We start from the raw sequence: 23,754 nt of genomic DNA, 5'->3' as shown, positions 1-23,754 counted from the left end.
ACAGAAAAAAAATCTGAGCCCCAGATGGTGTTTTGATATTCTCCTATGATAAACAACGGTAACAATTTTACAAAGCGACTGACTTATAACCGACGTTTAAAAGGCACAGTATTATAATCACGCTCCTACCAAAAGCGTGATAAAAACCCTAAAATCAGTTTGTATATGCAAAGAATGCATGTTGCGTACAGCTAAGCCTCGTGCTCCGAGAACACGTAAACCTCAACTGTACGGCGAGGTCTTGAGGGATCTCCTTGAGACTCTATTCGCCTGTTCTTCACCGGCCGCATGCGGCGCATTTTCCTCTGAAACGTCCTTATTTCTCTTCACCGAAGCTGTTGTTACTCGTGCGGTGTTTTTTTGGTGTGTTTTTTTTTTGTTTTTTTTGTCTGTCGCTCACATCACTTTGCGCTGTCCCCACGATCTGAAAGCCTGGAACAGGCTAGTGTTACTCCATTTGGCGATCGAAGTCAAGTAGATCTCTTTGCTTGCACTCTTACTACATCTCGAATTCAAATATCCTCACAAAAGCGACATAATAGGCTCACGCTGGCATCAAAGGCATGGCTCCAGGCTCCACCACCCTTTCCCCTCCCCAGACTACCGATTTTTTTCCTTCGACCCCCCCTCCCGCCCCGACCCAAATGCGAAGCCTGCTCCCGAGCTAAGCACCCCAAAGACCAACCGTGTAGTGTGCGAATGGCAGACGTTTCTCGTCGCTCATCGCCGCCAGGCTATTAACCATTAACTGTGTGGATGCCTAAAGCTCTATCAAGCGTGTCCAATTTGTCACACCACGGTTATCCATTCACTAAGTCATTGTAATCGTATGCAAAACATGGCGACATTTACGCAGACATGAATCAAACTGATGACCCAGCAACGCTCTCTACAGAGAGGTAAGTGACCCAGAACTGTTAACAACTACAGAGCTTCTGAATACATAGCCATATTGTTAGAAATTTGACAAAGGTTGCCCGATGGACTCGGCGGTCAGCCGTTCTTTAAAACTATTTGTCTCGACACTTCATCTAGAGGATTGCTAGCAATATGTTCGAAATGATTGCGTTCTAATAAGTGTACACAGCTATTCTGTTTTAAAAATTGAGCCGGTCAGAAATGAGTCAGAAATAACCAGTGGCAGAGCTGCTTAAAATGGAATGTAGAGCTTGTCATAGTATATTTCACGTGAAACTAACAGCGACGAGGAAGATTAACTGAAGCGCAAATGCCAGATCGAGTAAGCTAATACCCAGATTGCAGCTACACCCGACATCCAACAGTATAAAATCCCGGAGCATAGCTTTCTTAACCAATAATCACCAAACTTCCTTTCTTTCCTTTTATGTTTTTTCTAAAAAAATTCTTAATTTGCTGAAGATAAATTTTTTTTCAGTAGCTTAAAATTAACAAATCAAATAATGTAAGTCATATTCGAAATTAAAAATGGAAATATAATGATGAACCAGCTAATTTATTAGGAACAAGGGTTCTCCTGGGACCTGCAGTACTAGAAATAACTCCTTTGTAGCCTATTGCTGAGACGGCCGGTTTAAGTATGGCTGACCCGTCCGATCTAAAGAAGTTGTCCTTGATGGGCTGAACACAAGTATGACTTCGGTAGCGCCATCCATGGCAGACAACAAAAAGCCAGCTTTTGCCTCAGCGAGGTGAGTTAGTTTAGAATTGCTCCGGATTAACTTCAGCTCAGCGCTTAGAATAGTCCAAATTTCATCATCTAGTTACAAAACGCACCGGTAGAAGTCCAGCTAACGCGGGCCCAGTTTATCAGCATCGATGCCAGCAGGCCAGTGCGGTGGCCAGGAGAGATGGTGTGCTCAATCAATGAATACTTTCTCGCCTTTCTAACTCTACAGTATAGAGCCTCCCCAAATTCTACTCCAAAATATACGTGGACCAGTTGAACCGCAAACAAAATCCTTTTGTTTTGAAAATACAAAGCTGGATCAACTCACTGTTTCAGACGAACAATTTACCAAACCACCGAGTTCGATTTGATTTCTAAGCGAAATGACTTTGTGAATTATTCTTCAAAAGTGTTTTCAATAATTGTCGTTCGATGATTATCTGACACCTTGCGTCGTTTTACGTTTATATAACTCTGTGCGTTACGGCCACGACAATATTTCTATGGTTATGTTGTTTTTGTTTTTGTATTTTTATAATACTTTTCTTTTATGCTTATCATGCAGGCTGCCGTAAGTATACTAGCAGGTTTATCTTAACTTACAACAGAAATTTAGTTTTATCATCTAAGTTTGTAGAGTAAATTTGCCAGTAAGCGAGATGTTTCGAGTGCTAAGCCCGAAATGTTGGTGCTGGCACAGGTAGCCCAGACGTGCTATGTCAATTCCTGTAATAATACATCAAGATTTATAAATCGATAAAACCAGCCCATATTAAAATCGGCCGCCAAGCGTCGAAGTCGATAAGAAACATGACAGGGGGATTTAACCAGTACAAATTAATAGACAATGATATAATGATTAAAAGACGATTCATTTACCCTAGGTACCAGAGATTTTTTCTCGCGTGTGACGAGGAGCTTCGTCGGCCGCAGGCCGACAAGTCTTCGACCTTCGGCGGAAGACTTTTTAAGACTTGAAAAGTCTCTGGCACCCAGGGTACGATTCATTTGGAACTATTCTATTTTTTTTTTTTTTTACTTTCTTCAGTCAAATATAGTGGACCCTCCATCTCCGATCCTTTTTCTGATCTATAAATCCTGATGTAAATACAGCAAGTCTAAGCTGCCTGTGTCGCTGGAGACGTCGGCTCTTGAAGATTTTACGACTTTACATTAGTCATTTACTACATAAACGAGCAAACACCAGGATTTCTTATTTCACTCCTTCTTTTTTTCCCTTCATAACATCCAGTTTCGTAAATAAAAACGTGCAAGGAAAAATCGCTCTGTTTTTCTCAACCTGAGATCAGGCCTAATTTTAGCCCGCCGGAATTTTGTTTTAATACCACTGAAGCACAACGAAAATAGAGCCGATATCAGGTTTGTTTTTCCCTCTCGACTTCAAACGAAAACATTTAAAGGAAACTTGCGGTTGTGATAGGAAGGATGTCCCCTAACAAACTTTATACAGAGCGCTGTTTAGGCAGCTATATATTGAATTAAATCCCTAATAGTCTTACTTTTAATGTACTCACGTGCACGTACAGCATACGACTCGGAAGTCGGCAAAACACTTGAGTCTTGGGAAGTTGTTTGATATTGCGTTGAGAAGGTAAAGCTGATTTCCATGATTATTGTGAGTCATCATCGCTTAGGGTACGCTTTCTATGCCCACGCGCGTAGGCTAGGGAAGAGCCTGATCCTCTGAAAATGTGAGACATATTTTTTTGGTATTTGCCTTCTACTAATTTATTAGTAATATGCTTTTGCCTTCGATTTCGTCTGTTTATGGTATTGAGAAGATTACCAATCAAAGGGCTGTTTCTCTCGCAAATTTAAGTCTTCTTTATAAAACAGATTTATTAAGCGGCGTTCCCCTTCCCTCGGTGTGAAAAGATGTTTTATTCCAATGTGGCTAAACTTGAAAACATTTTGTCTCGGAAGCAAAATTGGACACGAAAACCAAACAAAGATGTTTTTTTTACTTGATTTAACATTTTCATACGTCCAAGAATACATTTAAGGCCGCATCATTTTTCCTTCTGTAGCTCTCAAGTATAAACTGTAACATTGCTTCCTAAACCTACTCTCCTTTTCACAGTCAAGAGAAAATAATTAAGACGAGTCCTTTCGTGTTCTCTTACTGCTGTTTTATATCAGCGTTGCAGTGTAATTATTGCCACTCTATAACCACGGTGATTTACTTTTACTTCCTCTTCGCACTCACTCAAATTCCGTCTTGCAATGCGGCTCCGTAGGGATTGAGCTAAAATTCTATTTTGAAACATTCCTATATTTTCGTCATGCGTGAGCCTCCTTCAGAGCTTCCTCAAATGTGAATTGCCGTTTGCTTCCAGATGATCAGTTCCTTTCATGAGCGGTAGAAAGGCAGGGTTGAACAGTGACACTGTTGAGAGATCGCTTTAGAGCCCAAAACGAGAAGGACTACGAGAACGGGAGCTGAGTAGTGCGCGCTCGTGAACCAGCGTCGTTTTGGCGGGGAAACGAGATAGCCGTCGTCATTCTACTACGATATTCGGCGACGTGACTGGTCATGCATGTGAAGGCCATAATAGCTTGGCGATAGTACAGTTGGTCCTTAACACGCAACCAAGACAGACTTTTTAAGAGGGGTGTTACATGATTATAATTTTCGCACCGCTGACGATTCGACAAGCAAAGTTTTGAACGGCGCAATTTCAATTGATAATGATGATGATGATGACTCTATCTTAGAAACATTTTGCACAGGCACATGTGTCCCAGTTAAGTACACAAGAGTACCTGGCAAGAAACTAAGGGCGCTTTCCAAAAGTTAAAACTGGCCGGCCGGACCATCGCCGGACCAGTCATTTTGACAGTGAAAAATGCGCTTTTTTTTCCAAGAGTTTTTGTTGAAACACCATCTCCTTCGTGTAATACTATTAAGGATTTGACTGATCTGGCTGGATAGTTTTGATTAAAAATGAAATTCTCAGTATGACAGGAATGGTCAGGCCGGTTAGTTATGACAAATGGAAAGCGCCCTAAGAATATGGCCCCAAATAAAGTTTTCTGGACGTGGGAAAATGTTATCGTGAAGTAACAGAAACATTCTTGCTTCCATGAGGAAAATTTTCCAATAGTAAAACATGATTGCTGTTAAGCCGCTTTTCTAATGGAGACAGTGTTTTAGCATTATATTATTTCCTTGTTGAGCACTGATTGCCTTTCGCACTATCCGAAATTGATCAGAACCCCGGACAAGTGATACGGACACTTCCGGTTAAAACTCTGCAACGTGGACGGCCTGTAGGGGCCGGCCTGTTTCTCGAAACTTCTGATAACTTTTCGGGGCCAAAATCAAATATTCAAATAAAAATCTAAGAATTAAAGTGCGGGTCCTGGCCAACAAACCAGTCCATTCAGCTGTTCCGGGATATCTAGGTAGTTTTATCATGCTATGGGCAAAACCATTGAAACCTCGATCTTGAGTGAAAACAACAACAGCTTTCCTGGCCCTATAATTTTTATCGGGACTTTCGTGAAACGAGACCGATGCCAAATATTAAAATCAAAATCTGAAGGATAGAAGCGCGGGTACTCGCTTAAAAATAAATAAAAACAGTTATTTTGTTTTGTAAAACGGTTGGGGTAACATATTATCTACAAAACTATTGAAATCATTATAGCACTTCGAACTCAGTCTTAAATGGAAACAAGACAGCTGTCGCGGGCCGGCAATTACCGGGAGTTTCGAGAAACGGGCCCCAGGTCTGTTCGTTACGCTACAGTTGCCTTCTAAAGGTAAAGCGATAACAACAAAAGAAGGGCCATTTCCTTTGAAGAGGAAAATACATCCATTAAGCCAATATTTAAAGAGGATATGTCTTTAACACTTGGGATTTTAAGAAAGAACAAAAAGTTGAAGATGGCCTAAGAAAGAAGAAAGAAAGGTGGCCTTTTAAAATCTTGGTTTATTACATACATTTTATCCTTACATTATAAAATCACCTTCAGGGTTCAATTTAAAACTAGAATCGGTCAGTCGCTGGAAATGACCTCTTTTTCAACAACGGTCACGTCTTATTTCTTGTTCATTGGCCATTATTGCCCAAATCCGAAGTACAGAGGTGGAGTCGCTATAGGAAGAGTACGAAATGTCAGAGATCACGCGGTACAAACATAAGATGGAAACGTGCTTTATATGCGACATGTTGACCCAGTTAAAACTGACAACCCTTACCAAACTAACTCTATTTTGAAACTGAAGCCTTCTGCTTTCAACCAACTATTTGATCAACAGATATAACATTGTGAACAATTGGTGTAGTGAATTGTAAATAAATTTAACGGTCGAATAATTTCACTGACCAGAGCCTACTTATGTATCTCCTTAATTTGGACTGAACTGAAAATGTTAATTTCCACTAAATTTTGTGTGGTTGTACTGTGTCTACTGTCGAGTTATGCGCTGAAACCTCGTAGCTACCTCCGCTGTGTTTTGAATGCTTTTGAGAGGCTCCCGGAGATCTTTTAGATGAAATAATTCTGGAAGACCTTTACAAGCGCTGACTACAAACGGGAAAGGCGGCTGGAATCAGTATTATTGTGTGTAACGATTAAGCCTTTTTTTATATTTTTTAAAACCTGAAAACTACCTAATTTTACCTGAATGTTAGCTGTAGATAACCTCTCTTACTGTGCTAATCCAGAATCCCATCAGCTAATATAAGCAATGCAAATTTACCACATGGTTTCCGCCCAACTTACGCGAGTATCCCGCCCACTTATGACGTCATTTCAATTACGTTTTCGCTTGACGACTTGACCGCTGTCGTGAATAAATTTACTCCAGCAGTGTTATTATGTTACTTATCGCGATTCAACAACAACACCGTAGAGTAGTAGTGTTGTAGTCATCAGCCAGATTGGAGAAGTCACGAGGAAAAGTAAGCCCTTCCCCGAATGAGGGGAGGTGGTTAAAAAGAGGGCTCTCTAGGTAAGTGAACATTGGCTCGCGTGACTCTCTCCTAGTTCCCAAGACTTTTCATTCCACCACACGTTTCACGAACATCGTTATAGACTCGTTCGTTTGCAGTTACTTTGCTTGAAGATGTCGAACATTCATCTTTAGTTTTGGCTACAAGCAATTTTGATCGAAACCTTCCGTCTATTACGCACTGCTTTTACTAGTTATCAGGCGTTACATTCAACGCTTGCCTTGGAGCTAATTCAACTGTATTTTGTTCAAAAACAACTTCACCGGGAGTTCTTTGAAATCTTAGGGTGTAGCAAATTTATACATGACCTTAACCGGCATGAATAAAATAGCTGGGCGCATCATAAAGAGCTCCGCAAAGCAGGGATCAGTTTATGTCACCGAAATTGATATTGTAGGTTTTGTGTCTTTTAGACTTTACAAAAAGTATATCAAAGGTCAGTTGACTGATTAGGGGATTCCGTCCGTTGAGTACGTGAGTCTGAAGACTGTGTGGTAAAATTCCAAAATATTTGCTCTTTTAAACGTTGAGTAACATACAAAGCCGTTTTCATTTCAGTATTAAACTTGCATGTATTGAATTATGAAAGGAATTTAGCCTAGTTAAGTGGTTCAATAGATTGCCTTAAGTTTTGTGCATTCTTGGACAAAACGTCGCGTAACTTTCCGAACAACGATTTAACGCTTTCTTCCCCACAACGGAAAGCCGGGTTGTGCGTATTATGAGGTCTAACCAATTAGAATTTTAAATAACGGTTCGACTAATCGTTGCTATATATTACGTCCCGTTGTTGTGATTGTTAACATTGTCATGTTTCCGTCACTCTAGCTCTTTATGTCACAGAAGCCTTTCTATGATTGTGCCTTTTTGCCGCAAGTCAATTTTAAATACAATTACCGGTTGAATGGATAAGTTTATCTTCACATCCCAATAAAATAGATAACCTTTGGACTGGGCCAGACGGTCTTGATTGAACACTAATTTATCGACATAGGTCAAAAAATGTTCGAAACGTTTGTTGAGCTTTTCGTGCTAACTCATTCATCGATTCCTCGTCGAACTGGGCTGTTCTTTAATAGGCTCAGCCACACAACTGGCCTTTCGAGAGATTATATAAATGACTTTCTTTACTTGTATGCTTGACGACATTTTATTCACTGCAAAGAAAACACCAATCTGTTTGTTGACCTATTAGCACAATGTACACAAAGAAAATTGCTGAGTCGCCTTGCTTACCGATACCTAAAGCCAATTTTTGTTTTCTTGCACTTTGTTGCTATGTTGATGTAAAAGAGGCGACAGTGACGGTGACAGTGGCAGCCGGTGATGATGATAATTGTTTGTGGCTGTGTTGTAGACATCTGTAGCAGCTAACCATGACAGTACTATTCATTGTGCTTCATTTCTAGCCAGCGTGTTCTGCACGTCCATCGAAGGGAAAGCCAAGCAGCCAATCAAGATGGCGAAACAGTGCCGATACCTATTCCAGGAACCTTTAGTGGTAGAGTACCCCAAATCATTGAGTTGGTCACGGTAAGTTGCAATGGAGTGGTCTTCATATAAAGAAAGATACCCTTTTTTTGTAAGAAGATATTTTATAAAAATGTCGAGGCTGGAATTTGCGAAACTATAAGAATGTTATAAGAATAAACCAGAGAAGAAGTTTTTGAAAAGGACATAAGTTTTGTTTTAAAAAACCTGTGAACACAATAGTCACTGCAGGGCTCGAAAAAAGTTTCATCTGGTATTCCGGGACAAGAAGATTTTCTTGCTGGGCAATTAACTTTTAAAGCTTACTCGCCCAATGGGCGAGGGTCCAAGCAGGTGATCCTCCAAATAAATCATTAACTTAGAAAAGCAAGAAGTGGCCCTGGGCTAGCAAAATGTCAGGGCTACTTGCCCAAAGGACAAGCTGAAATTCAAGTTTTTTTCGAGTCATGAATACAATTATATTTGTTTACACTAGACTTAATCAGGAAATAAAATTATTCCCTTCTCTAAACGCCAAAGCAGATCTAGACACCGCGCGTCTAGACACCAACGCTTGCAATTGACAGTAATACATTCTGAAACGGAAATGCCATAAGCTGTAACTTGAGAATAACACGAGAATAAATTCAGCCTAAAATCTGCAGAAAAATAAGAATACCCCTTCTGGGACGGGAAAACAACATTTTAATCAAATGAGAGAGTATTAGGTCCATAAGCTAACCACTCTCTTCTTTCCCAACCAATTAAAAAAAATGAATTTCTATTTGCTGTAAGCGTTTTTTTTTTTTTTGCTTGGCCCACAGAAGATACGTGTATATGCATCCAGATAGTTGATATTGCTCATATTTTTTTCTACCTTGCGCCACAGACGAAACTGAACTAAACTCTGCGATGCAGGCTAAATCTTCTCCTTATGATTTCTCTCTGTGTAGTTGTCAGAATGATCCAATGAGAAGCAGTTATTGTTCAGTGACAAAGTTTTCTTTTTTTTTCTGTCCACAGAAAGGCCATCATTTTTTTCAAAAGCGAATGGAATCCCTCGGAAGTTCCGTCTTCAAGTGCAGTTTTTTTGGTGCACCATTTATCGCCATAGCGGATTATGAAGGAATGGAATGCTTCTTCGACCCAAGATTGGTGAGTAGCCAGAATGTCGTGCTCCTCTTCTGTGCAAAAGATTTATAATCCGTACTTTTCTGGCCTCGTGTCATTTCCAGAGCATTCTATGGGGAAAAAAATTCTAATTTGTTTGCCCCCGAAGCAGAAGCACTTAGCAGCACTTGAACATGTCCGTGAGTTCCAGGTCGCCGGAATTGGACTGACAGTGTTGGTGTTTGAGAAGAGGAAAAAACCAGAGCACTCGGGGAAAAACCTCTCGAAACAGAGGAGAAAGCCAACATCAAACCAACCCACAAATGATATTGACCGCCAAGATTTGAGCCCTGGCAACATTGGTGGGAGGCGAGTGATCTCACCATAGCAATGCAATGTACTACAACCAGTTTTAGTGCGCGTCAGTTCCCTTCTGTCTTTTGATTTTAGAGTGCGAATCCCTTGAAAGTTGAAAAATAGGGCACAGACTTGGTAACTGAAGAAGCTACAGTCAAACCTCCTGTGATACGGAGGCCTTAGTCAAGAATATTAGGACTGGACAAATCGAAAATGGCCAATAGTAAAGCTGCTAACTTTTTTTTCAAATACCTGATTCCCATGTGTCCTTATTCTTTACAGGTGGAGAAAGAGACGGGATTTGGAAATTTTCGATTCAATCAAAGCCTGTTAGGAGATCATGTGCCTTCCATGTTTGAAAATGGTGACCGACATAAACAGTTGAAGTCGTTCTTGATCGCTGTATCCCAGAATATGCTCAGGATGGGTAGACTGATCCCCAATATTATGGACATCATGCCAGAACATCTCATCAAATGGAATTTTAAGGAAGGTAAGCGTGTTGGCTCGACATTTGCCTTTCCGACTATTCAAAAATAACAGATTAACTAAGAAACACAAACGTTACTCAAACTTTGACTGCTCAATAGCTCATGGTCCCGATGAGCTTTTCTTACCAAATGATTGGCTGTTCCAGGTTCCAAGAAAAAATACTTGATGTGAGAATCAAAGCGCGCGGGGATTGTTTTTTTTTCCTACCACCGCCCCCTTCTCCAGCCGATCAGGCGTGTCTTATTTTTTCGCTGCCGGTATCGCGACCTCCGTTCTCTACTATCTGAAAGCCTGGCACAGGCTGACCAAATGACATTTCCAAAGTTAGAAAATGGTGATAACATTGCAAAAGAGAAAAAGGTCATTACTCATTACTATTGGTGCTGGCTACCTGGAAAAAACTCCTACTCAGCCCAAAGGAAATTGAACTTAAGAGCCTCAGATTATTGGATTGGACGCTCCAATTCCCAGCTACGGGAGACTCGTAGGATTGAGTTTTTCGTGTAAACAGTACGGTCGCGTGTGTGACAAGCATCTGGTATGCTGTTAGGGATTAAATGTTGAATTAGAGCAGAATGTATCGTCTTATGATGTTCAAAGCGATGCCGTGTTAGCATTTTAGCTCAGTGAATACTTGGCTAGGAAGACTTAAATGATCATTCAATGATCATTTACAATGACACGGGCTTCTCCGGAGAAGACATACGAGTTTGTCCTGCAAGTATTCATACATTTTGACATCCTGATCACTGATATGTTAGTATGAGAGTCACCTCTTCTATTACCCTTGAGAAGCAAATAGAGGCCACATTTGCTTCTATCTTGTTACTTGGCTATAAAACTGTTGTCAGCCCTACAGTTCATCTGTTTGGGCTAACATTGGATGATTACCTGAATTTTGGAAAACACATTACCAAAATGAGCAAATAGGAAGCAGTTAATAGATGTTCTTTGTAGATTAATAAAGATTATATTATAGTTTCGGACCAAACTCTGCCTTTATAATTAATGTCTCATTTTCATTACTGTTCCTCGGTATGGCATCACTGTTTGAAGTCTGATAGCAAAAAACTGGAAAGGTTGCATGAACGAGCACTGCGTTATCAATACAGTGATGAGTCTTTTCAAAATAGCAGTTTGTTTCATGGTCGTATTGGTTACAGCCATATGGATCGACGTATCCAGAATTTGTCAATTATTGTGTTTAAAGTAATAAACAATTATCCACCTGAATATCTGAGAGACCTTTTCAGGTTAAGAGACAACATCAAAAATCTGAGAGGGGTTAACAAGCTTCAAGTATCGAAACCTAATATGACTCGTTATGGCAAATACTCAGTAAAATACTATCACTTAGAACAAGATTTCTGATACCTTAAGATCCCTAAACTTGTTAGCTTTTATAAAAGTAGTTCGTCAGAAGACTGGTTCTAGATAATTAATAATATGATGATATTTAATATTTATGTTGCGCGTTTTCTATAAAACTAATCAAATGCGTATTACAGACATTTCAATAAATACACAAATAAGAACCTATTTACAATCACTAAGGAAGCAAAGACGAAAACTATACTATTTACAATCGGCTATAAGAAAAGTAGTTTGCAGAAAAACTATATCAAAATCTAAATATAAACTAATTGTTCTAACAAAATGCCTTGCTGAATAAAATGTCTTAAGTTTCTGTTTAAAATCACTTCTGGTGCAAGCAGATCTAATGCTTACGGGAAGACTGTTCCAAAGCCGTGGCGCTGCCGCCATTCTCAATAACAGCTATATCTATCATGTAATTAGAATTTTAATTGAAAATTAATCGCTTTATTGCGTAATTTAGGTTTTATATTGTGAGTAAGTTTTTCTTTTCCCTTTTACTCATCGTCAATTTTATTTATTTGTTTTTGTTTTTGTTTTTGTTTTTCCCGGCTTATTAGCTTATTTTATTATTGCTAGAGGTCTAAACAACCTCATCAATCACGAGATTAAATAAAGCTTCATTCATTCCCATAACCTCTGTCTTAGGCATGGGAAGCCCAAGTCAGGAGGAATGGGAAGAAAGAATTTTGCATCTCTCCATGGATGTGCTGAGTGAGACCATGCTGGGCATAAGACTGAGTGGACACAGCTTTCTGCAGTGGAGATTTGAAGTTCTCAAGGAGGAAAAGTGAGTTTACCTTGATTGGCACTTTATTTTGTGAAATATTAGAAGAACAATATTTTTCCTATAGAAAGCTATCTATTTCTAGTTCAATAAAGTTAGTAAGATCATGCTCGCTGCGTTAAAAGGTCTTGTCTGAGTTCATATGATCGTGCCTTTGGGCAGTGACGTGACACTGTTGGCCTTGTCTCTTTCATTCTTTCTTCATCAGTAACGAAGAAGGGGACGTAAAAAACCCACACCATGGTTCGAAAAGAGGAGGACAAGTTTCCCAGTTGTATAATCGGCCTCCACCTCTGATATCACTACACTAGGCAATCCCGTAAGTGGACCGCGAGAGGCAGCAAGCGACGTCATAAGAAAAGAGTTTAACTCCCACAGGACACTAACATGGCAGCCAAATTATTGTTTTGGGTGGAAACCAACATAACGGATGGGCGTCAAGTGAAAAAGCTCTATATAATGTAAAGAGGACACGACACGCACTGCTGTCCTCTTGTCCGCGAACTAGGGTCTGTCGGATTATGCTCGTAAAATAGCGTATTATGCTTTCGGGCGTCACCCGTGAAACCAAGAGTATTATGCTCAAACTTATGCTCGGGTGGAGGTATAATGCTCAAATTATGACACTTACACCACACCCCCCATAGGCCCGTAGCTATTGATAAACATTCCTAGTCTTTCATTTTGAATGAAATGTTAGACATTAATTGTTCATTTGACTGATTTGCAAGTGAAGAAGCAGTCCCTGGCTGATCACCAGCAGCAGAATCTGAATTATCTGATTCTGCCATGATGCAAATCCACGAACTATATACAAGCTTGAAAGCCTGGCATTAAGAGGTAACCAGGCCTTCGATTATACCAAAATGCACTGGGTACGAGTTTAGGAAATCAAAATCACAGTTTCCAGAAACAACAGCATTATTGTTCAAAAATATTTATTATTATGCCAGCATTATGCCTGATGCTCCAGATGTAGTGTCATGCTGAAAAGTATGCCGGGATAATCCGACAGACCCTATTCGCGACATTACATTACAAGTCTTGACTGTTTATTATTACACAGGACGTGCTTTGGGAGACCAACTGGGAAGTATAAGAAAGCATTACATGCATTTAACCACTTGAAAGAAGCAATTGCAAATGCTCCTGACATAAACCCAGTCCTAAAGGAGGCTGACAAAGCTGGTCTGACAGAAGACGAAGCAGTGTTGGAAATCTTGTGGATGCTGAAGTAAGAATAGATGCAGATTCTTTTCTGTTAGGTTTAATATAACGACTTCTTGCAAAATAAGGAAATGATTAAAATCTGCGGATAAAACGGGGAATCAACTAGTAAGTTTTCTCCTTCTTAGGCATAAAATGTTCTCTTTTGCTACTTTTCAATGTTTTTACGTACTTGACAAAAGTCATTGACAGGAAAAGCATTTATTCATATCCTCTCAAATGTTAAAAAAATGTTTCAGAAGAGATGAGTAAATCCGTCACCTTTTGCCGATTTCTCGAATTTCAAGGCCTAGGCCAAACGTCGAACTTTTCATGAGACAAACCAAACTTAGTGAGTTAATTTCATGAAAACTGAGTTCGACGTTTGGCTCATTCAAGTTCGTCTGAATGAGTTTGCATCGTCCAACACGCTATTCGTCTGATAAGTTCGACGTGTGCTGGGACCCAACAGACAATCTTAACTTAACTTAGGTTGACCCAAATTAGAGTTTGGTTCGTCTCATGAAAAGTTCGACGTTTGGCCTAGGCCTAAAGCTTTGTTTTCAATATGATGGATAGCTTTTCGTGTCGGCACTTAAAGCTCTCCGGTATTGTATGAACACCTATCCGATACGTGACTCTCCACCTTAAAGATCGGTGTGGCGCGTCTTCGCTCCGTTACAGAAATCGCCCCCGTATCACCCCTCTTATGCCTGAACAGAAGCCCTACCCGGTGTGGTTTTCGTACTCTCCGCAAAAGTTATCCGGTGTAGTGTAAAAAAAAGCCTAAGAAAGCCCGACCCGAACTCAATTTCAACTAATTTGATAACCAATATTCAGAGGACTTGGCAGTGGCGGATTCGAGGGAGGGGCCTACGGGGCCCAGTCCCCCCCCCCCTCCCCCCTTATCTTAGACCAAATTGAGGCCCGAAGGGCCGAAAAAAAATCTTTTTTAGACCGCACCCCAACTTATCTTAGGTCTGAATCCGCCACTGCTTGGCATACTATAAATGACACGATTTATCCGAACTAACTTTGATATACATTTCTTTTCAGTTTCAACGCCGCTCCCGGCACAGGTGCAGCTATGCGATCATTGGCCGCTCGTCTGTCAATCATGACAAACGAGGAACGAAAGGAGTTAAAAATGGAGATAAGAGAATGCCTGGGAACGATCGGGCTGAATCTGAAGACACTTCACAAGATGAGAAAACTAGACAACTTGGTTTGCGAGGTATAATTATTTTGACCGCCTTGCATCTGTGGGTTACCTTTGTTTGCTCATAGGATAACACTTTCATTTTGTTCATGTTTTTGCTTTTTAGAGACCGTTCTGTTGTAGTTGAGACTGTCGTTCATTTTTGTTGTAGATTCTTAGGATGTATCCTCCAGTTGCGTTATATTTTGGAATTGCCAGGTAAGTGTCTTGACACCAAAGCGTAGTGTTGAGCATTTTAATCAAAATTGGTAAAATGTCGACCGGCAATTTCTCCTCAAATTTTCCACGCGGAGTTAGATGCACTCTTTGCAGGTGTAGACAAGAGGTGCTGTGAGTGTAAACGCCTTCTTTTAAAGAGCATAATTTTCTAATAAGCAACCTGAAAATAATTGTTAAGTTTTGTTACCAACTGATGAGATGGCTATGCGTAGATGTCACGCCTGGATGGCTTTGGATTTAATTTTTTCGTACTGAAGACCTTGTCCTGATAACAAATTCGTTTGTCGTTACGCCACCATTCCCAAAGGGCGAGGTTGATAAGAAAACTGAAAGTAATAGTTAAGGTTTGTCACCAATGAGTACATTAGAAGTGAACAGTGCTTTTTAATGCATAGACGTCACGAATGGCCATATTTTGAGTCTGAAGACCTCGCTTCGGGGCGCTAATAAATTCGCTGTCGTTTACATTTCCCTGTTGTTGGCCTTACATCCGTGCTAAGGCCGATCGCAAACGATGGCAATTCCAAGACATCTTAGTATTGCGAGTTTGACGTTATACGTGTAACAGTAAGATCACCCTCTGAAGAGAGAGTTCATGAAAGTGGATGTAAAGATGGTGGTGGTACATTGTCCGTTCGTCATGAAATCGGAAAGAACCAGTTCTTTTGGTTCGAGGATTTCTTTGTCCTGTGTTGCAATTCTTGTCGCCTTCACATCTTCTAACTATGAAAATATTATGAAATTCAAGGTTAAAGATGTGTCTCAACGATTTTAAGGGCAAGGGGCAATCAGCGTTAGCTCAGTGTCATGTGGGTCATGTGGTGTCCCTATGATCAACCGTGATCAGTTTCAGTTTCAGTTTATTTATTTGCCAGAAAAAGAAAAATGCATATGCATACAGACATTCAATATATTACAAAAATGCTACTTTAAAGATTAAAGAGATGTAAATTGTAAGTAAAAGAATTAAAAGGATTTTTCTGGCAAGGAAGCTCAAATAGAAACCTTCGGGGTTATTATAAGAGCTCCCTCCCTAACCGAAGACTAATAAAATAGAATGAATAAATAAGCGGCTAAATCATACTAAAATACGTTTAGGATAAACTGAAGCAAGCAAAACAAAACGGACAAAAGAGAAAAAAGCAGCAAAAAACATTTCATGAAAGGAAAGATTAATAAACAAAGCTGCTTCTTACGAATGCCATAATTACGCGAAAGAAAGAAAGAAAACTAGAAATTTAGGCAAATGCTTGCGAATGTTGCAAATGTGATAAATAAAGATAAGACAGTCACAAAAAAATTCCCTGTTTATCCATCTCTAAAAGTTGTGTCTGTTTCTTCCTTCTTAGGCGACACTTTATCATGAAATCCGGTTCTGGAACTTTTAAGATTCAGAAGGGCCAAAAATTGGTAGGCAATTGTCATCTAGCTCACAGAGATAAGAAGGTTTTTGAAGTTCCTGGCTGCAAGGATGTAAATGAGTTTGATCCAACCAGATTCAAGCAAAAGGTAGGATGAGTGACTTGGGTCACTTTCTCAATACAGGGACGCATTCCTACCCACAGGGCCACCACCTTTTTATTCTTGTGAAGATTACAATAATGTGGCTTTTGGTCCGTGGTGCTGGCCTAAAGGATGGTGTCACACTGGGACCCCTTTCTTACACACTTGCTTTAGATAATTCATTCTACTGGGAAAATCATGTTTACTTTCATATCTTTATCTGCCTTTCAATATATGTTCCATTTCATATAATTATTTCAATTCGTGACACTTAATTCAAACAGCACACTCATAATACTCACAACTAGTTCTCGATTGTCTTTGTAGCTTGGCCGGTTAGAGCGCTTGTAGAGTTCAGAAGTAGTGAATTCAATTCTCGCCATTTCATTTTATTCCTTTTTTAACTCACTTTCCTAACAGGAAACTGCAGTTCCAAAAGACTTGAATGTAGGATGTCTCACTTCTCAGCTCTCACAAATTAACACAAATTCAAATTTAATTTCGCTTTGTGCGAGTGCTACGCAGCTTTGACACTTAAGCAGTCACATAATCGGAAGAATGAACTTATAAAAGTCTTTGTAAACTATGTATCATATCCGTTATTTTTTTTGCAAAATAAAAAGTTTTGAGGTCTCTTCTTTCGGAGGGTCGTTATTTTCGGTGGGGAATCGCTACTTTTGGGATTTGCTAACACCTGTGACATTTTATCGCTACTTTCGAGGGGTCGTTACTTTCGGAACTTTACGGTATCAAGATACTTCTTCTCTCCTGGCGTCATCAGCGAGTATAAGACTGCTGATTAGAGAAGGACCCTCAGAACACGGTGGGCTAATACTAATAGTCTCAATTGGTATCTTTCAGGGCCTTAAATCTAAGCTTATCTGCTTCCACGGTGAGTTATCTGACCCACCATCAGCAGATAACCACAAGTGCACTGGGACGGTAAGATATATTGGATTAATTAATTTCTAATGCAACCATTACTACGCTAATCTATGATCTAACTAATAACAGAACAAAAGTTTCTACACCTTTTTTTTTTTCGTAAACTTCCGTGCCTTCTTTTCCGAAAATCGCTGTTCCTATGGCTACAACCTCTGCATATAATCCGATTAAAGACTTAGATTAGCATTGACGGTAACTTGTCAAATTCCTTTAAGACAGCCTTGTTCAAGGTCCTACTTAAATTCTCGTCCCGCTTTTTTGAGCGACCTGCGCCATTATTTTCCCTTGATCGAGGTCCAGTTAGTGACAAAGAAAAGCCAAATACTTCCTTCTAAGATATCATTTGTTATGCATTATAGTCCAGGTAATATAAGTTAGAATTGAGGCAAAAGAAACTTTAGAATGAGAGTAGGTTTCATTTTTGCTACAATGCCAGAGTTTATTTGTTTGCAAATAACATGCCATCTTTACACTGCTTATTTTAATTTACTAAATGAATATGTATTTCTTCCTTTCTTTTCAGAACGTTGGATATGTGATAATTAAGTGTTTTGCTCTTTACTTGATCAGCTTTTGTGACTGGAATTTGGAAGAGAAGCCTTACTGGACCGATAAATCGTAAGAACTTTCCTTGTCTGCAAAGCGTAAATGTTATTTAAGGGGGGAGTCTGGTTAAAAGCAATATTTTTTGTTGATTTCCACCCTTTTTCTTAAATATCTAGCCAAGATTTCATTCAATCCAAAAATGACTTATTTAAGTCGTAGTCCTTAATTCAATAATTGTTTGAGAATTTTTGGATGATTTTTCGAATGTTTTTAATGTACAGAAATTAGGTGGGGGGGAGATGGTTAAAATTTTAAAAAAATAATAAAAAATATTGGAGTTGGGGGTTGTTAAAAATTAAAATATGAAGTGATTAATTGGTAGACGATTTAACAATTATTCCTCGAGCCCTAATGGGCTCTGAGTCAATAGGGCTGTTGACTCAGAGGCCATGAGGACGAGAGGAATAATTGTTTTAGTAAAATCCAACTAGTTGGTCAAAAATATCGAGAATAAAAAAAATTAGCTAGTTAAAGCTAGACTTTAATCCTTTTTTAACGTCAAAAGCCCGCGCTTTTCGCTACTAGGGGGCTATAACATATAGCCTAGTAATAGCTCAACCAATCAGAACGCAGCATTGATAATAGACCACTAGTTGGATTTTACTAATACCAGATAGTCCACCACCACAACAAGGTGCCTCTGATCCCATTAGAGGACTAACTAGTTTATGTGTATGGCCCATTCTACCCTCATATGTATCCTTCCCAAATCAACATCATTTCCCCCAAATTTTAACCAGTCTCCCCCTTTAAAGTGTGCCTGTTTTCTTTATTCTGATTTATTTAGCAGTTCAGTTGCCGATCTAAGTGAGCGGCCCGAACTCCCCGCCACCTTCCCTCCCCCCAACCTACCAACCAGCCCCTATCTGACATTATATTTAGACTGAAACTGAGGCCCGCACGAGGCGCCTAGTTACGGTTGGAGACCCGTCTCAACGACTGAATCCATTCCGCAAATAAAGCTTGTCTATCGAGAAAGGTGTATTCTCGAATTGACTGCCTAGTTGGTTCGATTTCGCGAGTGACTAAGTTGCTGGAAAAAATTCAAATCGTCTTACTTCTTCTTTTTCGCGGATTTGTTTCTCACACCTAAGCGAATCCAATCGATTGAAAAAAAAAGGAAAGAAAGAAAGAAATAAGAAAACTTGCGATCAAAATCCCGCCAGTTATGTAGGGTTCATTGTAATCCTTTTTAGAATAATAAAATTCATATACAATTGTTGCGCAAATCTCTTTTCAGACTGGTCCGTTACGGAAATCCAGACGAACCTATCCGCCTGAAATACTTTAAATACACACGAGATAAGGTGAGAATTTATTCCGTTTTCGACTTTTAATGGAAGAGGTTTTGCAGATAGGTTTGGTTTAATAGTCTTATCACAGGATTTACAAGTGACTTGGTTTGCTAGAAGTTACATATTTTCACACCTTTGTCACTTGATACATCTCAGGCGTGCCATGCCTGTAGGATTTCAAGGGGAATAATCACGGCTCGATAAATATTAGCGTACACAGTCGACTCTCTCTTAACGGACACCTCTCTAAGACGGACACTTAGCTGTTTAGTGCCGGTCCCAAAGGTGTCCGTCTTAGAGAGAGTTGACTGTATTTCCCAATTAATCAATTTTAATCAATTATTATCATTGGTATGAAATTTTTTGGTCTTTTCTTTCTTATTCTGTACCTTCCAGAGGTTATAATAAGAGAATAATGGATCATCATACGTTTCTGGCATTGTCACGTGGTTTTCAGTATGCAAACATGGTACAACTGCCAAAAAATAATCATGGTCAAGTTTGTGTACTCTCCCTAGATAAAACCACAATTATAGTCATGCAAAATTTTAAACGCATCTAGTTTTGTCAAATTTTACGGGACCACTATTGCATGCTTGCTGCGAAGATATGAACGGTGATTATTGGATCTGTAAACGTCAAAATGATCCCTTCCACCCATAATTTGCCATTACCATCAAGCTTGTGAATTGTAGGCAACATGAACATAAGCATAAACAAGATTGACCTCGATTTCCTGTATTGGCATAGCCTGCGTAGCTAGCGGTATTGTGTGGGTGCGAGATTAAAGTTTTGGCGGCGGAGCCGTATTCCAAAAAAAGACCAAAAAAAGGGAGTGGGGACGAGGCTGTTGAAATACCGCCTGCCAGAAAACCCCGGTATTTTGAATAGTCCGCAAACCAGTGTGCGGGGAAACGGATTGGTCGAGGGCCATACATATGTCAATCATGTTAGATGAGCCTTCGCATATATTTCCCAATTTAGGGAGCAGATGTTAAACTGAAAAAGACGTACATGTAAAGTGATTGTGATTGTGATTTCCGCTTTAAAAAGAGCATAATTGATGACGAAATTGCCGAAATGGCGTCTTTAAACTTCACAGTGCTGAAATTGTCTTTATTTAGCCGTAAGAAACAAAGGTCAAAGAAAATTAAAACACTACACAACTGCATCTGAGATCAAATCCTATCAGGAACACCTGCAGAAGAATAAACCACCGGAAATGGTTACTCAGTATGCATGTAACAAACCAGCTTCATGACCTTTTAATGTTAAGCCTGGTGTTGCAAAAAAATATTTACTCAGTCAAAGTTTAGAATGATACATGCACTGTGTAGTGCTAGTAACCTTCGCGCGAGAGCCGAGAAAATAAAAAAACTTCTGTTCAAGCAAACTCACAAGGTCACGTTTCACATTTTCACGAGCTTAGGAGTCGTGTTTAGCCTGTCAACGCTTATTTTTAAACCGTCTCGCGCGAAAATAATCGGAAGTTTCAAATTGCAGGTTTCTCTTTGCCTGGCTGATTTAATTGCGATCAGCTAAGGTGACAAAAATGGGCGGCATTCGAAAAATCATGATTCTCTGGCAGGCGGTATTTCTCGCGGCTTCGCCGCTCGTGACGGCTCCGTCGTCAAATCTCACTCGACTATATTACAACGGCTCCGCCGCCAAATCTCACTCGACTACTACACAATACCGCCAGCTACGCAGGCTAGTATTGGCATGCAGATTTTATCTGTTTTTTACCCCCTGTGAATCCACTTGACTTTGAGTTTATCCCTTCAGTCCTGGATGGCTGATATCGTGTGTAAGGTCTATCGGAAGTGGATCTAGGGGAGGGGGGCCGGGATCCCGGCCCTAATATCCTCATTATTCTTTTCAAACGATCAGTCAGCACGCTGTAGTTAAGTGCAGTTTATTACGAGCTTTATTAAACGGCCTATGAACCCATTACCCCCTAGCCTGCGCCACAGACGTAACTAAAGTCTGGTTAGGTCCGTCTGCGAAACAGCGACGAAATCTTTGTTCTGGGCCCCCACCTGTGTACCAGGATTTGAGTACGCGCAATTATTGGCCTGGTATAAAAAAGCCATTGTCGATTTGCCAATCAAAATGAAAGGAAATTCGAAACGCACTTCCGGTAGTTCGTTGAGTCCGTTGGGAGCCCAGAACAAGGATATCGATGCTACTTCGCAGACGTTACTAACCGAGGTTAAATAACGTCTGCGACAGAGGCTAACTAGCCCCAAGCCAAGAGGGTTTGGTTGAAGCTCAGTTTTCCGTAGTAATTTGTAACTATTTCTTTTTGCAATAAATAATGAAGGTATTGGTTTCGATTGTCTGGGTTAATTCCACTTCTTAGGAAGAACTGTTGCTGCCCGATCAACCTGATAGTTCAAGTACTGAGGAGGAAGAGGCTGATGGTCCACCACCGGATAGTGAGTGTCCTGTGGACGAACCAGATGCTCAGGGAGCCTGCCCGATTTAACATGTGAACAAGTGTGAATACCAAAGCTTGCTCGATAGAAATTTTTGTGGTATAGTACTATGGAAGAGTACAGAGACTTTTTCTGCTGCTGTTGGTTTGCTAAGACGCGATGCACGTCCATAAGGCCCATGAACAACTGAATGTATTTTCCTACTAACAGTAAGCCAACTGATAAACGGAGAATTATAACGCGTCAAGGCTAAAGCTTTGTTTTCATTAAAGGATTTTGTGGCGATAGGTTTTCAGGGATTACCTAAAATCATCTGGCATCTTATAATGTTAGTCATTGCCTTGTGAAACAGTATATTTTTTTTGTTTAATTCTTTTGCTTTAATAAGCACTATTAGAACTGTCCAATTATACTCGCTCCAATCTTGAAAGCAGTGACCGCTCTACTGTGGAAATGTTAAACTTTTTAAAGGGACTTGGGCCCTTTTCTCGAAAGTCCCGATAATTAACAGGCCCGGTAAGCTGTCTCCGTTTACATTAAAGATCGAGGTTTCAATAGTTTTGCATCTAGCATGATAAAACTATCAGTTAGTGAAACAAAATGGAGTAGTTTGCTAGCCAGTACCCGCGCTCTTATTCTTTATATTTCGCTGTGAATATTTGATTTCGGGCCCGAAAAGTTACTGGGACTTTCGAGAAACGGGCCCCTGGACGGTACATATCCGTCCATTTTTTTTTAAGTTTGGTCAGTTACGTACTAGGAAACTTCAATTTCTGTGCCGATCCGTTCCTTCTATTGTATTTACTGCCGGTGCTGTTATATGCTCCTTCACTGTTTTAAGCTCATTATTTTTTCGTTTAATATTTATATCATTTGAAATTCGAAACTGTAAACTAAAATTTTGGGGGTCCCATTGTATTGAGTATATAGGGTCAGCATTGCACGATTCCAGTTTATTTTCTATGCATATCTACATAGAAACATCGTATTTAAGTGATCAAGTGTTAATAAACATTTTACTGATGTTGTCTATATAAGCAGTCACAAACTCCAGCCATTTTTGAAAAAAAATTCTTCTTTTCATTTGGGTTGATTTTTAATATGTTCAATCGCCACTAATGAACGAAACGAATGAAGAAAGAAATGGATTAAGTCGATAATGGGAGGACAACAGACGTGTCTCCTTACATTTCAGTGTTATTAACATGTTAAAATTGATGTGATTTCGATTCGTAAACATCTGGATGCATTTTTTCGCCGTGTCTTTTAAAAGACCGGGATCAAACACCATACTCCAGATGAACCGCACTCGGTTAACTTCGACTCATGTGAAGTGCGGTGTTTGACCCAGTTAAGTGCGGTTGATGAATTGGATATCGGATCGGGTGTTGGATGGGATAGCGGATCGGTCCATGGATCGGATATCGGATCGCTTTATGGATCGGATAGCGGATCGTTTTATGGATCGGGTTTCGATCGATAAGCCGAGGCGCTCATTGCGCCTTCTCCAGGCGCAAAGAACGCGTCAGCCGATCCAAACACAATCAGCATAATTAACTTTACTGGGTCAAGCAGTGCAAACCCCTCACTCACCTCACATGAGCAGAGCGCAATTCAATTTGTCTCAGTCCAAGGCTAAAAAGATCTTTCCAGGTTCTTGTTGTTGTGTTTGTTTTTGTTTTTTTCATGTATTGAAAAAGACCAGTCAGCTACTATACATCGACACTACTAGAAAAAACGCCTTAAAATTTGTAAAGTTGCCATGTTTGTAAATAATTTGTTGAAAACTGACGAGGATTTAGCTTCCCAAAAGTCGCATAATTATGCAGATGTTTGTATGGTGAGGATTCACACTAAAAACAAACGTCTGTAGAATTTCGTGACTTTGCGGAGCCACATCTTCGTTACTTTGCAGCGACGTTGATGGATTTCAGTTGGCTTATCGGTCCTAATCAAATGTGACAAAAACGTGCAACAAAGGTTCTGTTAAGTTCAGCTGTTTGGCCCAGCGGTGGAACTTAACAATTTCGAGTGACCCTAACTGTAAATCAGTTTTGGTTTGTGTGAATTCGGCGTTTTGCCTGGGCCTTACAAATCGAAACG

At 39.9% G+C, this 23,754-nt stretch overlaps 1 protein-coding gene across 2 annotated transcripts; it reads left to right on the top strand.

The window, feature by feature from the left end:
* The first annotated feature begins 1,528 nt into the window (after positions 1-1,528).
* LOC140936975 (uncharacterized) lies at positions 1,529-22,688 on the top strand. Of its 2 annotated transcripts, none has more exons than XM_073386487.1 (13): positions 1,529-1,670; positions 8,040-8,163; positions 9,124-9,255; positions 9,850-10,060; positions 12,082-12,223; positions 13,287-13,454; positions 14,483-14,660; positions 14,797-14,843; positions 16,214-16,373; positions 17,229-17,309; positions 17,836-17,930; positions 19,159-19,225; positions 21,576-22,688. In XM_073386487.1, exons 1-13 carry the CDS (start codon positions 1,612-1,614, stop codon positions 21,699-21,701), a joined length of 1,590 nt encoding a protein of 529 aa, XP_073242588.1. In that variant the 5' UTR covers positions 1,529-1,611; the 3' UTR covers positions 21,702-22,688. The 2 variants fall into 2 exon arrangements, with proteins under 2 accessions (XP_073242588.1, XP_073242590.1); XM_073386489.1 differs by lacking the exon at positions 1,529-1,670 and adding an exon at positions 6,468-6,629.
* The last annotated feature ends 1,066 nt before the right edge of the window (positions 22,689-23,754 follow it).

Source organism: Porites lutea, chromosome 5 (assembly GCF_958299795.1).
Source record: "Porites lutea chromosome 5, jaPorLute2.1, whole genome shotgun sequence".
Taxonomy (NCBI): domain Eukaryota; kingdom Metazoa; phylum Cnidaria; class Anthozoa; order Scleractinia; family Poritidae; genus Porites; species Porites lutea.
Note: the sequence above shows the minus strand (reverse complement) of the source record. Positions and strands in the feature narration are given on the sequence as shown.

Excerpts from the sequence above, each read along its gene's own strand:
- LOC140936975 (XM_073386487.1), top strand. The coding sequence starts at position 1,612 with ATGACTTCGGTAGCGCCATCCATGGCAGACAACAAAAAGCCAGCTTTT. Across the intron at positions 16,374-17,228 it reads CAACCAGATTCAAGCAAAAG|GGCCTTAAATCTAAGCTTAT; the intron begins GTAGGATGAGTG and ends GGTATCTTTCAG. Across the intron at positions 19,226-21,575 it reads TTAAATACACACGAGATAAG|GAAGAACTGTTGCTGCCCGA; the intron begins GTGAGAATTTAT and ends TCCACTTCTTAG.